At 42.9% G+C, this 13,983-nt stretch overlaps 1 protein-coding gene and 1 pseudogene across 1 annotated transcript in view; both read right to left on the reverse strand.

Annotated features, from left to right (window-relative positions):
• The window catches only part of MARCHF5 (membrane associated ring-CH-type finger 5), a 350,016-nt gene that overhangs the window by 332,416 nt on the left and 3,617 nt on the right, over positions 1 to 13,983 (reverse strand). The window contains exon 2 of the mRNA XM_078643427.1: positions 301 to 503. Coding sequence (XP_078499553.1) covers positions 301 to 503 — 203 coding nt within the window. The remainder of the gene's footprint in view (positions 1 to 300; positions 504 to 13,983) is intronic.
• Positions 3,781 to 6,164, reverse strand: LOC144753447 (actin-histidine N-methyltransferase-like; annotated as a pseudogene).

The following is a 13,983-nucleotide window of genomic DNA, read 5'->3' on the forward strand; positions in this document are numbered from 1 at the left end:
CTTCAGCGAATGATGGAACGGTCACAAGTCTCATCCTGAAACACCACATCCAATTACTGGAAGATTTTTGAATATCTTTAATAAAATTATAAGAATACGTTTTATGGTAAAATATATTAATACCTTCTCCTTAAACAATTTAAATACATGGCTAAAACTGCCATATCCAATACGACCTGTCCATAATTATCACCTGTTAATCTCAAGCCTTGAAAGAAATAGCAGTAGCTTTAAATAAAAATGTAGTAACAAATTTAAAGAATCCAATACATAAAGTTACAAAATATATTTTAATCTTACCCAACTTTGGAAATACTATTAAATATTCTGCATTGCACTGAGGGCATGCAACGCGGGCAGTACTGTTTCCCCTCTGTTTTTCATCCACCCAACGTTGTAAGCAGGCCTGGTGAACCCATTTAGTAGATCCTCTGCACCTGCAAGGTCTCACCCACTCTGCTGTCCGGTCATCTTCATCAGTAGCAAAACATACCCAGCAACTTCTAAAAGCCAAAGAGAAAAAGCAATGTTGTGGATGAGAGGATTAAAACAAGAATACTTTTCCATGAAATAAGGAATTTAACGAAGAAATATTTTTACCCAAAGTTAAACATGGGCCCCAATCATGATGGCACTTGCTCTGCTTTATTTATATTCACCATACAGCTATTCCTTTCTCGAGTATGAAGGGCACAGCAGGGATGTGGAATTTAATAAAATATCTACTTGTCCATGAGGCAGGTTGCTTAATAAATCTACTTGCCCTTTAACAAAACCCACATATCCCTTTTGTGCCATGCAATGCAGTGACATATTATGGCAGCAATCTCATTATATAAGAGCTCCGAAATAGCCTCTCTGATTATGCCAGGGCTCCTTCCATAGTAGGGTTTCAATACTAGCAATTCCCTTATGTTGCCATATTCGCAGAGATCGACATACTGGTGCTGAAGGTAAGCAACAGTTCCAGGGTTGGAATGCCCTTGAGTCTGTGCAAACCTACTAACTTGCATGTTTTAAGGGTTTTCACCAACTCTTCTCTAATCTTTTCCCATACTGAGAAAGGTTGGAAATGTACTCCTGACAATGGCAGACATAAAACTTCTTCCATGGTTGGGGAAAAAAGTGGCTGGAGGGAAAAGTGAACTTGCAAACACTCACATTTTCGCATGAGCAAATCTACATCTGCATATTTGCTCATGCTAAAAGGCAGTTCACAAATATTTTCTAGGAGTACTATTTCTTGGCCTACTTCTGTAAAGTCTTGTGAATTCATGAAAGACGTATATATCTGCACTTAACGGAAGGACACGAGTGCGCTTTTGAGACTTTATTTAATAATTAGGCCCCTAATTAGGTCTGGCGTTAACCATGACCTTTTGTGTTTATTAAAATTCTGTCTCTCTCGGTCTATCGGCTAGCTTCACTGAGAGTGAGAGCATTCTGTTCTTTCACAAGGAGCATAATCGACACACAGTCGTATTGTTCAGTACCAGGAACTACTACTGTGGCAATGTGTACTTTGAGACCAAAACAATGTTTTGGTTTTGCCAATGTTTGGTATAATGATGAAGGCCCAGCAGCTACCACGCCAATAAGGTTTTACAAAAATCATGCCAAAACAAGTCATGCATTGACAAAACCAGAAGACTGACCAACAAGTTCAGACCTACTGGATTTACCAATGCTTGTTTATTTTTATGTTTCCCATGATCTTATTAAAACTGGTTACACAGATTTTCCATTATGAATATTTTTGGGAAATACTAGCATACGTCAACACATTTTACTAAATGATGCGGACAAAAAGACCTAAAATGTTACAATAGTTTAGCGAAATGTTTTTGCATTTTTTGGTGAACACTTTATTTTGAAAGCAAAGAATCATCTATCTTGCTTTCAAGATTCTGCATATATTTTCATCTAATCAGAGAGCATTCTGGGAGCAGTATGCATAGCCTCATATTGCTAAACACTGAAAACGTGTGTACACATTTTTATACTGGAACCACTGTCAGTAGTTCTGTCTGAGCTTACATGTAATTAGATTGCTCACCCTAATAACAAAGGTTTTGCATTAACACCATGCGCGCTGCGGGTTTTCCCGCTGTGCGCTGACTTTTTAAAAAACCCGCGGTTCATGACGAGCTCAGCTCGTCATGAGGGTACGAGAGGCTGAGCTCGTCATGAGCGTCGAAGGGTTTAATGAACCATAAATACAAGTTTAAACAGTGTTAACACATGGAAACAAAGTTTACCTTAACTACAGGCAATGCCATTCCCTGATCCAGAATGTGGTATTGTAAACTGGCAGTCAAAGGGTTTGTGCTGTAGGGGGTTGGGCCTGCTTGTCCCAAGGACAAAATACACATTTAAATAATGATTTTAGTCAAAAGGTTAGTTTTCAAAACCTTCAGCTATTGTGAAAATCTGAATAATAAGTGGAGGGAAAACCTCACTCTGAACAAAGTTCAAAGCTGTGGTCTTATTAGCAGTATCTCTTTTCAAACTGAGTTACCAGTGGTGCCTATTGCCAATATTGCACTGTAAATAAAATTCACATATTTAAAACAAAATGTTTTTACAACTTAAAAATGATGCAAAATAAGGAGTTTTGTATTTTCAAATCAAAACTAAAAATGTGCTTTCTTGAACAGAAACAAAAAAAATTACTACCATTTTTACTGCATTGTGAACAGACAAGATCAACAACACTTAAATAATGCTTATGCCTTTTTAGTGAACGCAGTAAGTTTAATTTCTCCTAATCATTTCGGAACATCCCATTACGCCATCACCCCTAACCTAACCGGCAAAATAAAAAGAAGCTAAATCCATAATGGCAAGGCATTTTGCATAAAACGGTTGGAATACAAATATCTTTAATCAAAATTGTGTACCTGTGTTATGCTTGGATTGAATTATAAATCAGAACAGGGGGGTGGTTACGTTGTTTTATGTCATGCTCTTATACAGAGGGATGCCAGAAAGGTCAATCCACTACATAGATGTGTGTGATAGGACGAATGGGAGATAATAGCAAAAAATATATACTCTGCTTAACACTCGTAAAAGTTAGAAGAGTGTCTCTTTTTTTAAAAGGACGTTCTCTTGTGAGGTAAATGGTGGTCTCCAAAATTGCCCAAAAGAGCATCAGTTTTTCCAAAAAAGACTTCTGTGCTCAACATGCACCAAAATAGAATAAGCAGTGCAAAAATATGTAAGGCCCTGATGGTTGGGCGTTAACTGAAGAGTTTTCAATTTTCAATGCAAACTTCTATCCCACAACCTTTGTAGGACTCTCAAATATACTTCTTAAAATTAAAAAAAGCACAAGATATGTCTTAAAAATGTCAAAAGAAGACTGCCACTTGGGGTGCTTCTCATTCATTGGGATTTAAGGTTTGATCCTTTCCCAGCAACCTATAAATGCAATACTCCAATCTACATCACTCTAGGCATCCCCCTTCATACAGCAGCAAGAGTTCTTATTTACCTGGTAAAGGGGGAGTCAGGAATTCAAACGTTGGTACTCACGTTGTAGGGATGGTGATCAAATAGGGTAAAGGCTTTCTTGCACACAGAAGGAAATAAGGACATGTTTCAGATCATTATATATCTATGTATATTCTCACACTTCACAGAACAGCATTAACTCTTAAATAACTAACAAAAAAAGTTCTAGGAAAAGCAGCAAACCCTTTGTGTCCGTTCTGCGGTAAAGGTAACAGTGTAATAGCGATTTAAATGCACTGTTCGTTAACTTCTTTAAATTCCACAGTGAAGTTCAACTGTTTTACAGCTGTATTTTAACCTCCTCCATCGCCTCTGGAGATTCTTTGGCTTCTACTGTCTCTGACTGGCACTCCTCGTGAGCCACCGTCTCCTTCTCAGGTTTGGTCCCGTTTGGTAACAAGTCTCCGTTATTTAGAAACCCCTTTTCTCTGATCTCGGAGAGTGCCATGGCTTCATGAAGCTTACACTCGGCTTGCTCGTCATTGTCAAGGTTCCTCAGGATGAGTGGGAGCTTCGAGTCCGCCACAGAGTTCTCCAGCAAGGCAAGGTTGCTCTCTTCGTAGACGGGGGGAGGCGCATCGTCCACCATTTGCTTGGTGTAGTGCAGTCTGTTTTCGGTTGCGCTTTTGACTGCCTTTCTTAAGATCTCTTTCTCCACTAATCGCAGCTTGATGGCCATTCTTACGTGTCAGGTAAGGTCACCCTGCTCCAATAAGCATTTGTCATCCTCAGCACTTGTTTTATATGTTTTCAAAAGAAGAGATGCTCTTGCTTAAAGGAATGTCCGAAGTTTGACTTCGTTGTCCCAGCTGACAGGAAACTCAGAATTGCCCAGTGTGAAGATTTTATCAATAGCGTGCTCTCCAAGTAAGTGTTCTTTGAGTTCATCTTCATTCGTGCAGAATACCCGAAGGAACGCTAGCAGCTGGGCAGATATAGGCGGCTCAGTGATATGCAGTGCAAATACGCTGGATGTGGGAATGCCAGCACGAGCCAAGACCTCTGCCTTCATAGCATACAGTCTGTCACTTTTACTCACTCCAAGCTTGATTTTAACTCGGTCATGTGAATTATTATCAAAGAAGAAACCATTGTGCAACAATATGAGGGTAACAGTTACACAGGAGGGCACTGCGTGTATAAGTATGTATGTATACAGATTAAAGTCCAATTGGTGCTCTAAGTGGAAAGAGTAGGTTACCACTACTCTAATTATAGTCAGCAAGTGACTTGAACATAAACAAATTATCCACCAAGCACTCGTCTTCCAAATAAAGTCAATTTCTTCCGATGTTCATGCGTTTTTATTCCATCTTTACGTCATTTGATTCCATCATCCAATGTATTTCACAAAATCAGCCAACACGTGTTTCGTCTAGTCAGTCTATGACAAACAGACTTCTTCAGGGCTGTAAATAATACAGTAACCAATGACTTAGGTAGTAAGCATTACTACGGTTTCACAAATTGGTTGTTTCTGGCTTTATTCTTGGTGATTGGTACTTCCCTGTTTACTCTTTTCTAACACACTATTCGGTGAATTTGAGTTGTGTGTAAAATATTTAGTACAGTATTGTGACATGTACATCGGAAGAAATTGACTTTATTTGGAAGACGAGTGCTTGGTGGATAATTTGTTTAAGAAACCATTGTGGATGACAAATTCCGCATTGGAACGGGTGCCATAAAAAATATAAATCTGTTCTCATTCCTTAAAATCTTGCAGTGCTACACATTCACAGCGGTCATCTTCTAAATTGTAGCCTGTTGTGATCAGTCCATTGGTGTGATTGCACATATCCCACAACGGAATCAAAGCCAGGGTAAGGCGTGACCCATCCTCGGTGGGAATCTGATTCTGCCGAGTCATCACAGAGGAAACCGCCCATCATCGAAAGTGAACGAGTCCTTCAAGGGCAGCTTGTTGGCATTTGGATGGGTCTGAATGACTTTGTAAAAATAAGCATACTGTCGAGCTGTGTTTTTATACTGGCTGTAGACATCTTGAATGGCTTGCGTCGACTGAAGATACTGTACATCATCTTCTTCAAAATAGAGTGGTGTATCATAATCACTGGGCAAACTCGTGATGTAGGGAAGCCAAAAGGAGTTTGGATCAGCACGCTCAGAAAGAAGATGGAAAGCAAGTGTGATATTCCCCATGGCCTGTAGGATCCTGTCTTGGGAGTAAAGGGGACCCAAAATAGAATTTTTTGCTGACTCGACAGTCATCAGCATTTTTCTAGGAACCCAAAGAAACAGTTCTTCTGCCTTAATGTCTCTTGTTGCTTTTAAACCACAACCTTCCCCTGGAAATTCAACCAATTCGAAACCTTCTGTAGAAGCACCATTCACGCTTGCCCAATTCATTAGATCAGGAAAATAGTCTTCCCTCTTTCCATCGAACACAACTGATAAACCTTTTTGTTTCTTGCGAATTTTCTCAACAAGGCCTCTGATTTGTAAATATTCTTCCCATCCGTTCCAGGAGTGGACGTTGGGTTACTACACTTTTGTAATAATTCACTGATGAGACTTAGCATTTCTTTCGGTGACACCGTTGCCATGGGTCCAGTGCCCGAACATTGCGTCTTCATGCGACTCTTCTTCCCCATCTTCGTCTAACACGCACCTAGCAGTCCTGAGGCCCCTCCAGCTGTCAGAGCCTGTACAGGACAGGAACAGACCCAGAAGCCTGCGACAAAATACACATGAAAACGTGTTGGCCTTGACCCCAAACAATATGTCCCCGGCTATAGGAATTCCACATTCCTAGCATAATGATATACGTATAATAAATATCTCAAGTTTGACGTCACAAAAGTCCTTGTGTAATGGCTGGTAAGCATGCCAAATGGAACCGTTGCACTTCCCAAACGTTCAATCATTAAATTGCTAGATTAATTTGATCTTTGCGTAAACAAGAGATTAGGGAACATGCCAACTACAAATTGGGCACATCCTAAGGAGATGCGCCATTGCAGCTGCCCAAAGTAATTCAAACTCCTCCATCGCAGTATGTCCCTTCATCTGCGAACTAAATACAGTAATTGCAACAAGGGGTAATGGGCTAGAACAGGCCAAAGATGAAAAATGTGAAGGGCTGCTTTGTGAATCCTAACACTTACATAGGCACATATGACACCCAACATCAGAAATCCACTTGTCTTCCATATTATGATATCCACAATAAACTTCCATTTTTGTTTCTTATGGAATGGTAGCAGGAATTGCAGAGATCTAAACTCATAAAAGGCAGATTTTCTCTGCATGTGTGTGAGATATCGGAACTCATTTTTAAGAAAAAACTTTATTTAATACATTTTTCAAACATTAACTGAGCGATTATACACAGTCTTTAACAACATATCTCCATCCAGTTTGTATCAGAGTCCAATGCACACATCAACATTGTATGTTTATCTAGGACATAACGGAAGACTTTACATCATACATGTTTACGGCACCACACAATTCTCAATATTACATTTCACTGTTGCTATCAGATCCATAGGTCTGATTGTTTCCATTTCCCATTGGGTTTTGTAGCTCCCTGCATAACTCTTTCCAGAGTGTAATGTTCTCTACTAGTTTCTCTTCCTTCCGACAGGCTTTCATGTGTAATTTTTCTCCCACATCCCTTATCCAGCTTTCTAATGTCGGGGCGCCTGTGTGTTCATCCAGCATATAGCCACCCTCCGTTTGGCCAGTACCAGGGTTAATAGTAGCAATCTATTAGCCATTTTCGGTTTCTTAGGTTTTGGAACTAGCCCCAGGAGGCAGTGCTCTGATTTGGCCTCCACTGGTATTCCCACCCTCTCGCTCCTATACTAGTCCAATACTACTGAACCTCTGGACACTCCCACGCCAGGTGCATAAACCCTGCTAGGGTCCTATTACATCTAGGGCATTCATGGGGACGAGTGACATCTATACGATGGAGCCTCACGGGGGTCATGTACACCTGCTGCAAGAAGTTATAATGCAACAGTTTTAGGCGGGCATTACTGGACACCTTACATGTTAATGCACAGGCCCTCGCACAGCTTTTTTCTGGCAGCGGAGACTATAGGTCCTCATTCCATGAGTCTCATGACTTACGGGCTAGGGATCCAGAGTCTACTCCTCATAGCTTTATACAGCAGTGATAGCAGCCTGCGCCCACTGCCGCATGTAAGCAGTATATCTAGAGTCTCAGTCGTCTGAGGCATATTTGGATACGTGGGCTATGTGACTCTGACCAGTTTCACCAGGCCCGCATATTGGAGATACTGCCCCTGTCCAAGATCAAACCCTTTGTGCGCCTGCTCAAAAGTGATAAAGGTGTTGTTTGTGTATAAATGTGCCAGAACCATACATCCGCCTCCCTCCAAGCCTGGAACAACATATTCTCAACCATTTTTCACACTGGTGCTAGATGCTCAACTCCCGGTGGAACGGAGCATGCCCAAGCACCCATTCCACAAACTTTTGCCATATGAATGCCGTTTGTTTGACTAAGTATGGTAGATCTGCACTCGCACCTGCCCCCTCCATCAAAATGATTGGTAAATTTTATGGCTACACCATCTTTGCAATGGCTATTCTGCCCATTAAGGACAGCGGCAGCGTGTTCCAGAATCCTACTGAATGCTTCAGGGACTCAAGTACCCAAGTCATGTTCAGATTAAGTACTTTTGCATCCCCGTGCGTGACCTGTACACCCAGGTAATGGAACTGGTCCATCTCCCATCTCAATCCCAATTTGGGCAACTCCTCTAAGCCATGTACTCTTAGCCCCGCCAGGGAAAACACCAAAGACTTTCACCTGTTATGGCGCAATCCTGAATATGTTGCGAAGTGATCTAGTGACCTCAACGATCACTATTCTGCAACTAGGTCGAACATTCTGGATGACCTAGCCCCACTAAAACTAAAAAGAACTCACATCAAAGATAGAAAACCCTGGTTCACTGGATCCCTCAACAATGAGAGGAGATCCCTCCGGCAATCCGAAAGAATCTGGAGACAGCACCCCTCTGCCGCTCACCTAAAACTTCTCCACCAGGCCAGAAATACATACAACAGGAACATCCTCAACTCAAAAAAAGAATTATTCAGATCAGAACTGGGGAATGCCCAGAACAGACCCCGCAAACTCTTCGAACTGGTCAAACACCAATCCAACAAACTGGCCAAAACATTGAAAGAAAACCCCGAGTCTCTAATTTCATCGGAGGAATTCTCGATTTTTGCGGACAAAATCAAAGCCTTAGGTAATGAACTTAGTTCCGCCCCATACTCTCTACCCCTCCCCCCCCCCCTCTCACCTGCCTCCTCCTACCACACCGCCCCAACAGGCTTCACCTAAAAATCAAGCACACTGGACCGACATTACACTCTACGACGAAGACTCCGTCTCCCAAATCCTATCTACCTTAAACCCGAACAAACATTTCAACGACCCGCTCCCCAATAACTGCCTAGCTGCGGCCGCCCAAACCATTATTCCTAGCTGGACTGCAATAATTAACGCCTCTCTCCCACAGGGATCAATTCCTGACTCTCTAAACTAGTGCCCACCCCTCCCATTAACCGAGCCCCTAATGTTCAGGTATGATTCTAGGATGGATTTACTCCCAGGGCGATTCAAAAGTCAAGGCTGGACCTTCCCAGCCGTAGTGCCCCGCTTTGGAACCAGTCCCTGCAGAGCAGACAAATGACCCAGGGTCCCTCTGACATGCTTGTCCCTGAGGAACTCTTGCACCACTGCTCGGTGGGGTTTCAAAATTTGTTGCAGGGCACCTCAGCAAGCCCCTAGAGAAGGAGGTCAGAGCCTGCCTTAGGGCGGAGTGCCCCTGCCTCTCTCTACTGACTAAGGTTGCGGCAACCCAGGAGATTGATCCAAGAATAAGCTAGTTTCTCCAAAAATATATTAGGAACTCAAGGAAGGGCATTGATCGATCCTGGAAATATTGCCAGGATAAATTATTTCTTGCCCCATTACTAAAATCTTGGAGTTGGCAGAATGGAAGAAAGCCAAGTTTGAGGTTTGCAGGGGCTTCTGGACAAGAAAACATTGGGGGAATTAACACAAGAAGCCACACCTCCATGAACTCCCCCAGGTGTCTAGTTTTCAGAAATGCCTAGGTTCAGTAGGTATCCCTAGATGGCTTCTGAATGCGGGACCAAAACGCAGGTGTCTCCCTTGTAAAACCAGGTCGTTTTGTGGTAGATCATTTTGTTGTCTCCACAATACGTGTTGGGCCCTTTCCCTGTCGTGGGAACTTGGCTTGCCCACACAAGAGAGACACCGCTATTCTCAGGAGACTTGGGGGGAACGCTTGGTGGTAGGACATTTGTGACTACCTGCATTTCCAGGACTTTTCCTCACAGGAATGCAAGGAAAATTAGTTTTATTTAGGTAAAGTTTGAAATGTGCATGGGATTCTGGCCGATTTAAAAAAAAAAACCCTGGTGACAGGCACAAGGTTATCCCACCCTGAACTCCCCCGGAGTCTAGTATTCCAAAATGTGCTGGTTTGGTAGGTTTCCCTAGGTGCTAGTTGAGCTGGAGCTCGAAATCCACTACCCACACTGCAAAAAACACCTTGTTTTTCAGTTTGAAAAACATGATGAGTCTACGTTGTGTTTGCCTCCCTTTCACGTCACAGCCACTTGCCTACCCACAGAAGTGAGGTACCGTTTTTCTCTGGAGACTTGGGGAAAGCTGGGTGGTAGGAAATTTGTGGTTGCCTGCATTTCCAGGACTTTTCCTCACAGACATGCAAGGAAATATGTTTTTAGTCAAAGGTTACACTCTGCATGGGATTCTGCGTCTGAAAAAAAAAATCTGGAGACGCAACGCAAGTCACCCCACCCTGAACTACCCCAAGTGTCTAATTTTCAAAAAGGTGCTGCTTTGGTAGGTTTCCCTAGGTGTTGGCTGAGCTGGGACCCAAAATCCACAGTTAGCCACCTTCTAGAAAAACATGCATTCTGCCGGGTGAAATATGAGGTCTCCTCGGTCACAATTTGGGGTGTTTTGTGTCACAGGCACAAGGCCCAGCCACACAAGTGGGGTACCATTTTTAATCGGAAGACTTGGGAGAGCAGAATGACAGAACATTTGTTATTATCAATTGAATATCTCTACATTTGTGCCTTTCAAATGCAAGCAAGTGCATAACACAAAAGATATGTCGCAAAATGTCCTCTGAAACACATGCCAGTATGGGTACCAATATATTCGGAGATGTACAAACAACCACTGCTCCTACATGCAATATCTGGTGTACATTTCAGAAATACAGAGTTTTACTTCATACCCTTTTCCTATTCTTTATAATTTACCATATGACTTACTTTATATTTATAGTAGGTACACAATGAAAAAACATTGTACAGTGTAACTCAGTTATTGGCTCTGGTACCGCAGGTTCTTGGTGAACCTACAAGCCCTATATTTCTCTGGAACCAGAAGGGTCCAGCGAACTTAACGGTATATTGCTTCCGAAAATCTGCCATAGTAAGAAGTTACAGATAAAAAAGTAGACCCAATTTTTTTTTTCAAACTCAATTTCAATTCTATTTCAACTGTTACTTTGTATGGGAAAGCCCTAAAGGATCTACACAAATGACCCCTTGCTGAATTCAGATTTTTGTCTAGTTTTCGGAAATGTATAGGTTTCCGGGATCCACCATGAGTTTCACACCCATTTCCAACACTAACTGGAAGGAGGTTGCAAGTTCAAATAATAGGAAATTGCTAAATCTGTGCTATTTCCAGTATGTGGTAATGAGGGGAGGGGTACCTAGGTGACGCAACTATCACACGTGACTGGGGGTTTTAAATATCTGGGCATATTCATATCGCCCTGTCTAAAGGTTTCTTGGGCAAATAATATTGACCCGCTAATTACAAGTTTAAACAACGAAACAGCAATTTGGTCCTCCCTTCCACTATCTCTGTATGGGCGGTCCGCCATTTTTAAGATGGTGTCCCTGCCAAGAATTCTATACCAACTACCAAACTCTCTCTATAACATAGCTAGGGCCTGGTTTGCGCAAGTCAATACCATACACAAATTCCTATGGGGGGGGGGGGTCCGGGTGGCATTACATACATGCGCACAATCCACGTACTGTGCGGGCATCGCAGCAGCGGACGTATATGCATACTACGCTGCATCTCACCTGCTAATCATATATAATTGGTGGTATAACTCCCCAACTGACCCAGCTTTTGCGCTAGAGCATGCGGCAATGGAAGGGGTTCCTCTGCTCCATTACCTATATAGTTCTAGGAACCTAAACGTACTACTCCAGCAAGTAGAACTGTGATTCAGCTATGGGGGTACGAGGTGAGGCAGATGGGGTGGAGCAGGACCTTGAGCCAGACAACTCCTCTGTGGCAACGTACATGCTTACGACCTGCGACAGTCCTGCTGGGTTTTCGTCAATGGGACTTGGTGGGAATATCTACGTTGGGAGATGTGATGCAAGGCACCACGTTGAAATCCTTTCAACAGCTGCAAGAGGAATTTCACTTACACAAGATGCAATTCTATAAATATCTCCAACTACGTCATGCACTGGGCCCCCAGACTCGTGCTCTTTAAACCCTATCGGAATTTCATGAAGGCCGCCTACTGGTGGGTGACCTGGGGCTCCATAAAATCAGGCAAATATATCAACCACTGACGACACACACACACACACGTACAACACTTGATAAAACTAGGAGAGCATGGCAGGATGATATTCCTGAGTTGACAGAGGATTGACTGGGCCGAAGGCATAGCCAGCCCTCAGGGTGCCGCGGTATCTACATGCTACCGCCTTAAAATTGGGGTAATTCAGTCTCCTACCTGTTTGAGATGCGAGAGGAAAGAGGGTACGTTCTTACATACGGTCGGGAGCTGTTCTGTGTTGCAGCCGTTCTGGAGAAGAGTGGCCTCTTGCCTTAGTAACATGCTTTCATGGGAGTTCCCGTTGGATCTGAGACTTTTCCGCTTACATAGCACGGACGAGATAGGGGGTAACAAATATATAAAACAACATCTACTCTTTCTGGCTCTTACCATTGCCAAACATGACATAGCCCAGCTGTGGAAGGGGACCTCCCATCCGACTATGGGTAAATGGAAGGCTGAACTAGATAGGTCTATGGGTGCTGAGGTGGTGGTGTTTCTGGCCAGTGGATGCCCCCAGAAACATCGAAAAATGTGGACCTGTTGGGCGACATACCGAAGGTTAGACCTTCCCCCTCTCCCATCCTTGATGGAATTTACCATTGTTCACTAAACGTCTCATTCCGTGTCATGTAATTGTCTGCTTTTGTACTGATGTAACATTTCTGCAATTACTGGGATTTAGGATTGTCTGCACCGTGTTTATATTGTTGTACCTGCAGGAGTTACAATTGTTTAAATATTATGGTACTCCAGATTCATTTTGTTTCTTACAGGTACTTGTAGGGCTAAGGCCCATATTGCATCAGGAAAACCAAATAAAATGGGTTATTAAATTTTTTTTTTTTTTAAATAGGAAATTGCCTATCTCCGAGTAAAATGCAATAACTGTGTTAAACAAGCATTAAAAATGCAATAGGTCTCGTCTTTCATTAAGTTAATGGCAAATGGCTTTAACTTAATCAAAGGAGAGACCTATTGCATTTTCAATGCTTGTTCTGCTTTGTTTCTGACATTATCGACCTTCATATACCATGCCACTCTCTTGTGCTCCTCTCTTCATCATCCACTCCCCGCCTTTCAACTTCTGTCTACAGTCTCCCCTATTTCTGCGCCTCCCTCCTCTCTACCCATCCCTGCATTTCCCAACGATCTCCGTATCTTTCTCGCCTCTGTGCCCCTCTCCCACTCTGCCTCTCTCTACCTTCCCACTCTGCACCTCATTCGGCCTCTTCCTCTCTTTTTCGCAACGCCCCCTCCTCTTTTGCCTCTCAACTCCCCTTTCTGTCTCTCTATTCCTTCTCTTATTTCCCCCTACATTATCCCCCTTGTCTTCACATTTCCCCTGTTCTCCTGTATATAAACCCTTTCCATAATTCTATATATTTCGCTGCCCCCTGTATATGCTGCCCGTGCCTGTGAATAATGCATGGATGCCACTGCTGAATTATGCACTCCGTTGTCAGTGTGCTGTGTGATGGAAGGCATGAACCCAAGCCCTGCCAGTCAGTGGTTGCTCTCCGACAGCTCTCAGTCCCATATTCGCACACTTGCTACCGTCGTGTGGCAAGAATAATTTAGCTGGTTTACAAGTTTTAAATCCACTGACAAATATGATGATGACGTCATTGGAAATGACATCACTGGACTGATGGCTCCGTGAGGACTTCCCAGGAAATTACAATAGGGTCTTACGTCAGAGAAAATAACCATGTGGTTTCTGACCCGCACAACATCGAAGGAAATGTTTGTATTTTATATAGCGCACTTCTACCCGGAGGCCTCGTAGCGCTGT

Source organism: Lissotriton helveticus, chromosome 5_1 (assembly GCF_964261635.1).
Source record: "Lissotriton helveticus chromosome 5_1, aLisHel1.1, whole genome shotgun sequence".
Taxonomy (NCBI): Eukaryota; Metazoa; Chordata; class Amphibia; order Caudata; family Salamandridae; genus Lissotriton; species Lissotriton helveticus.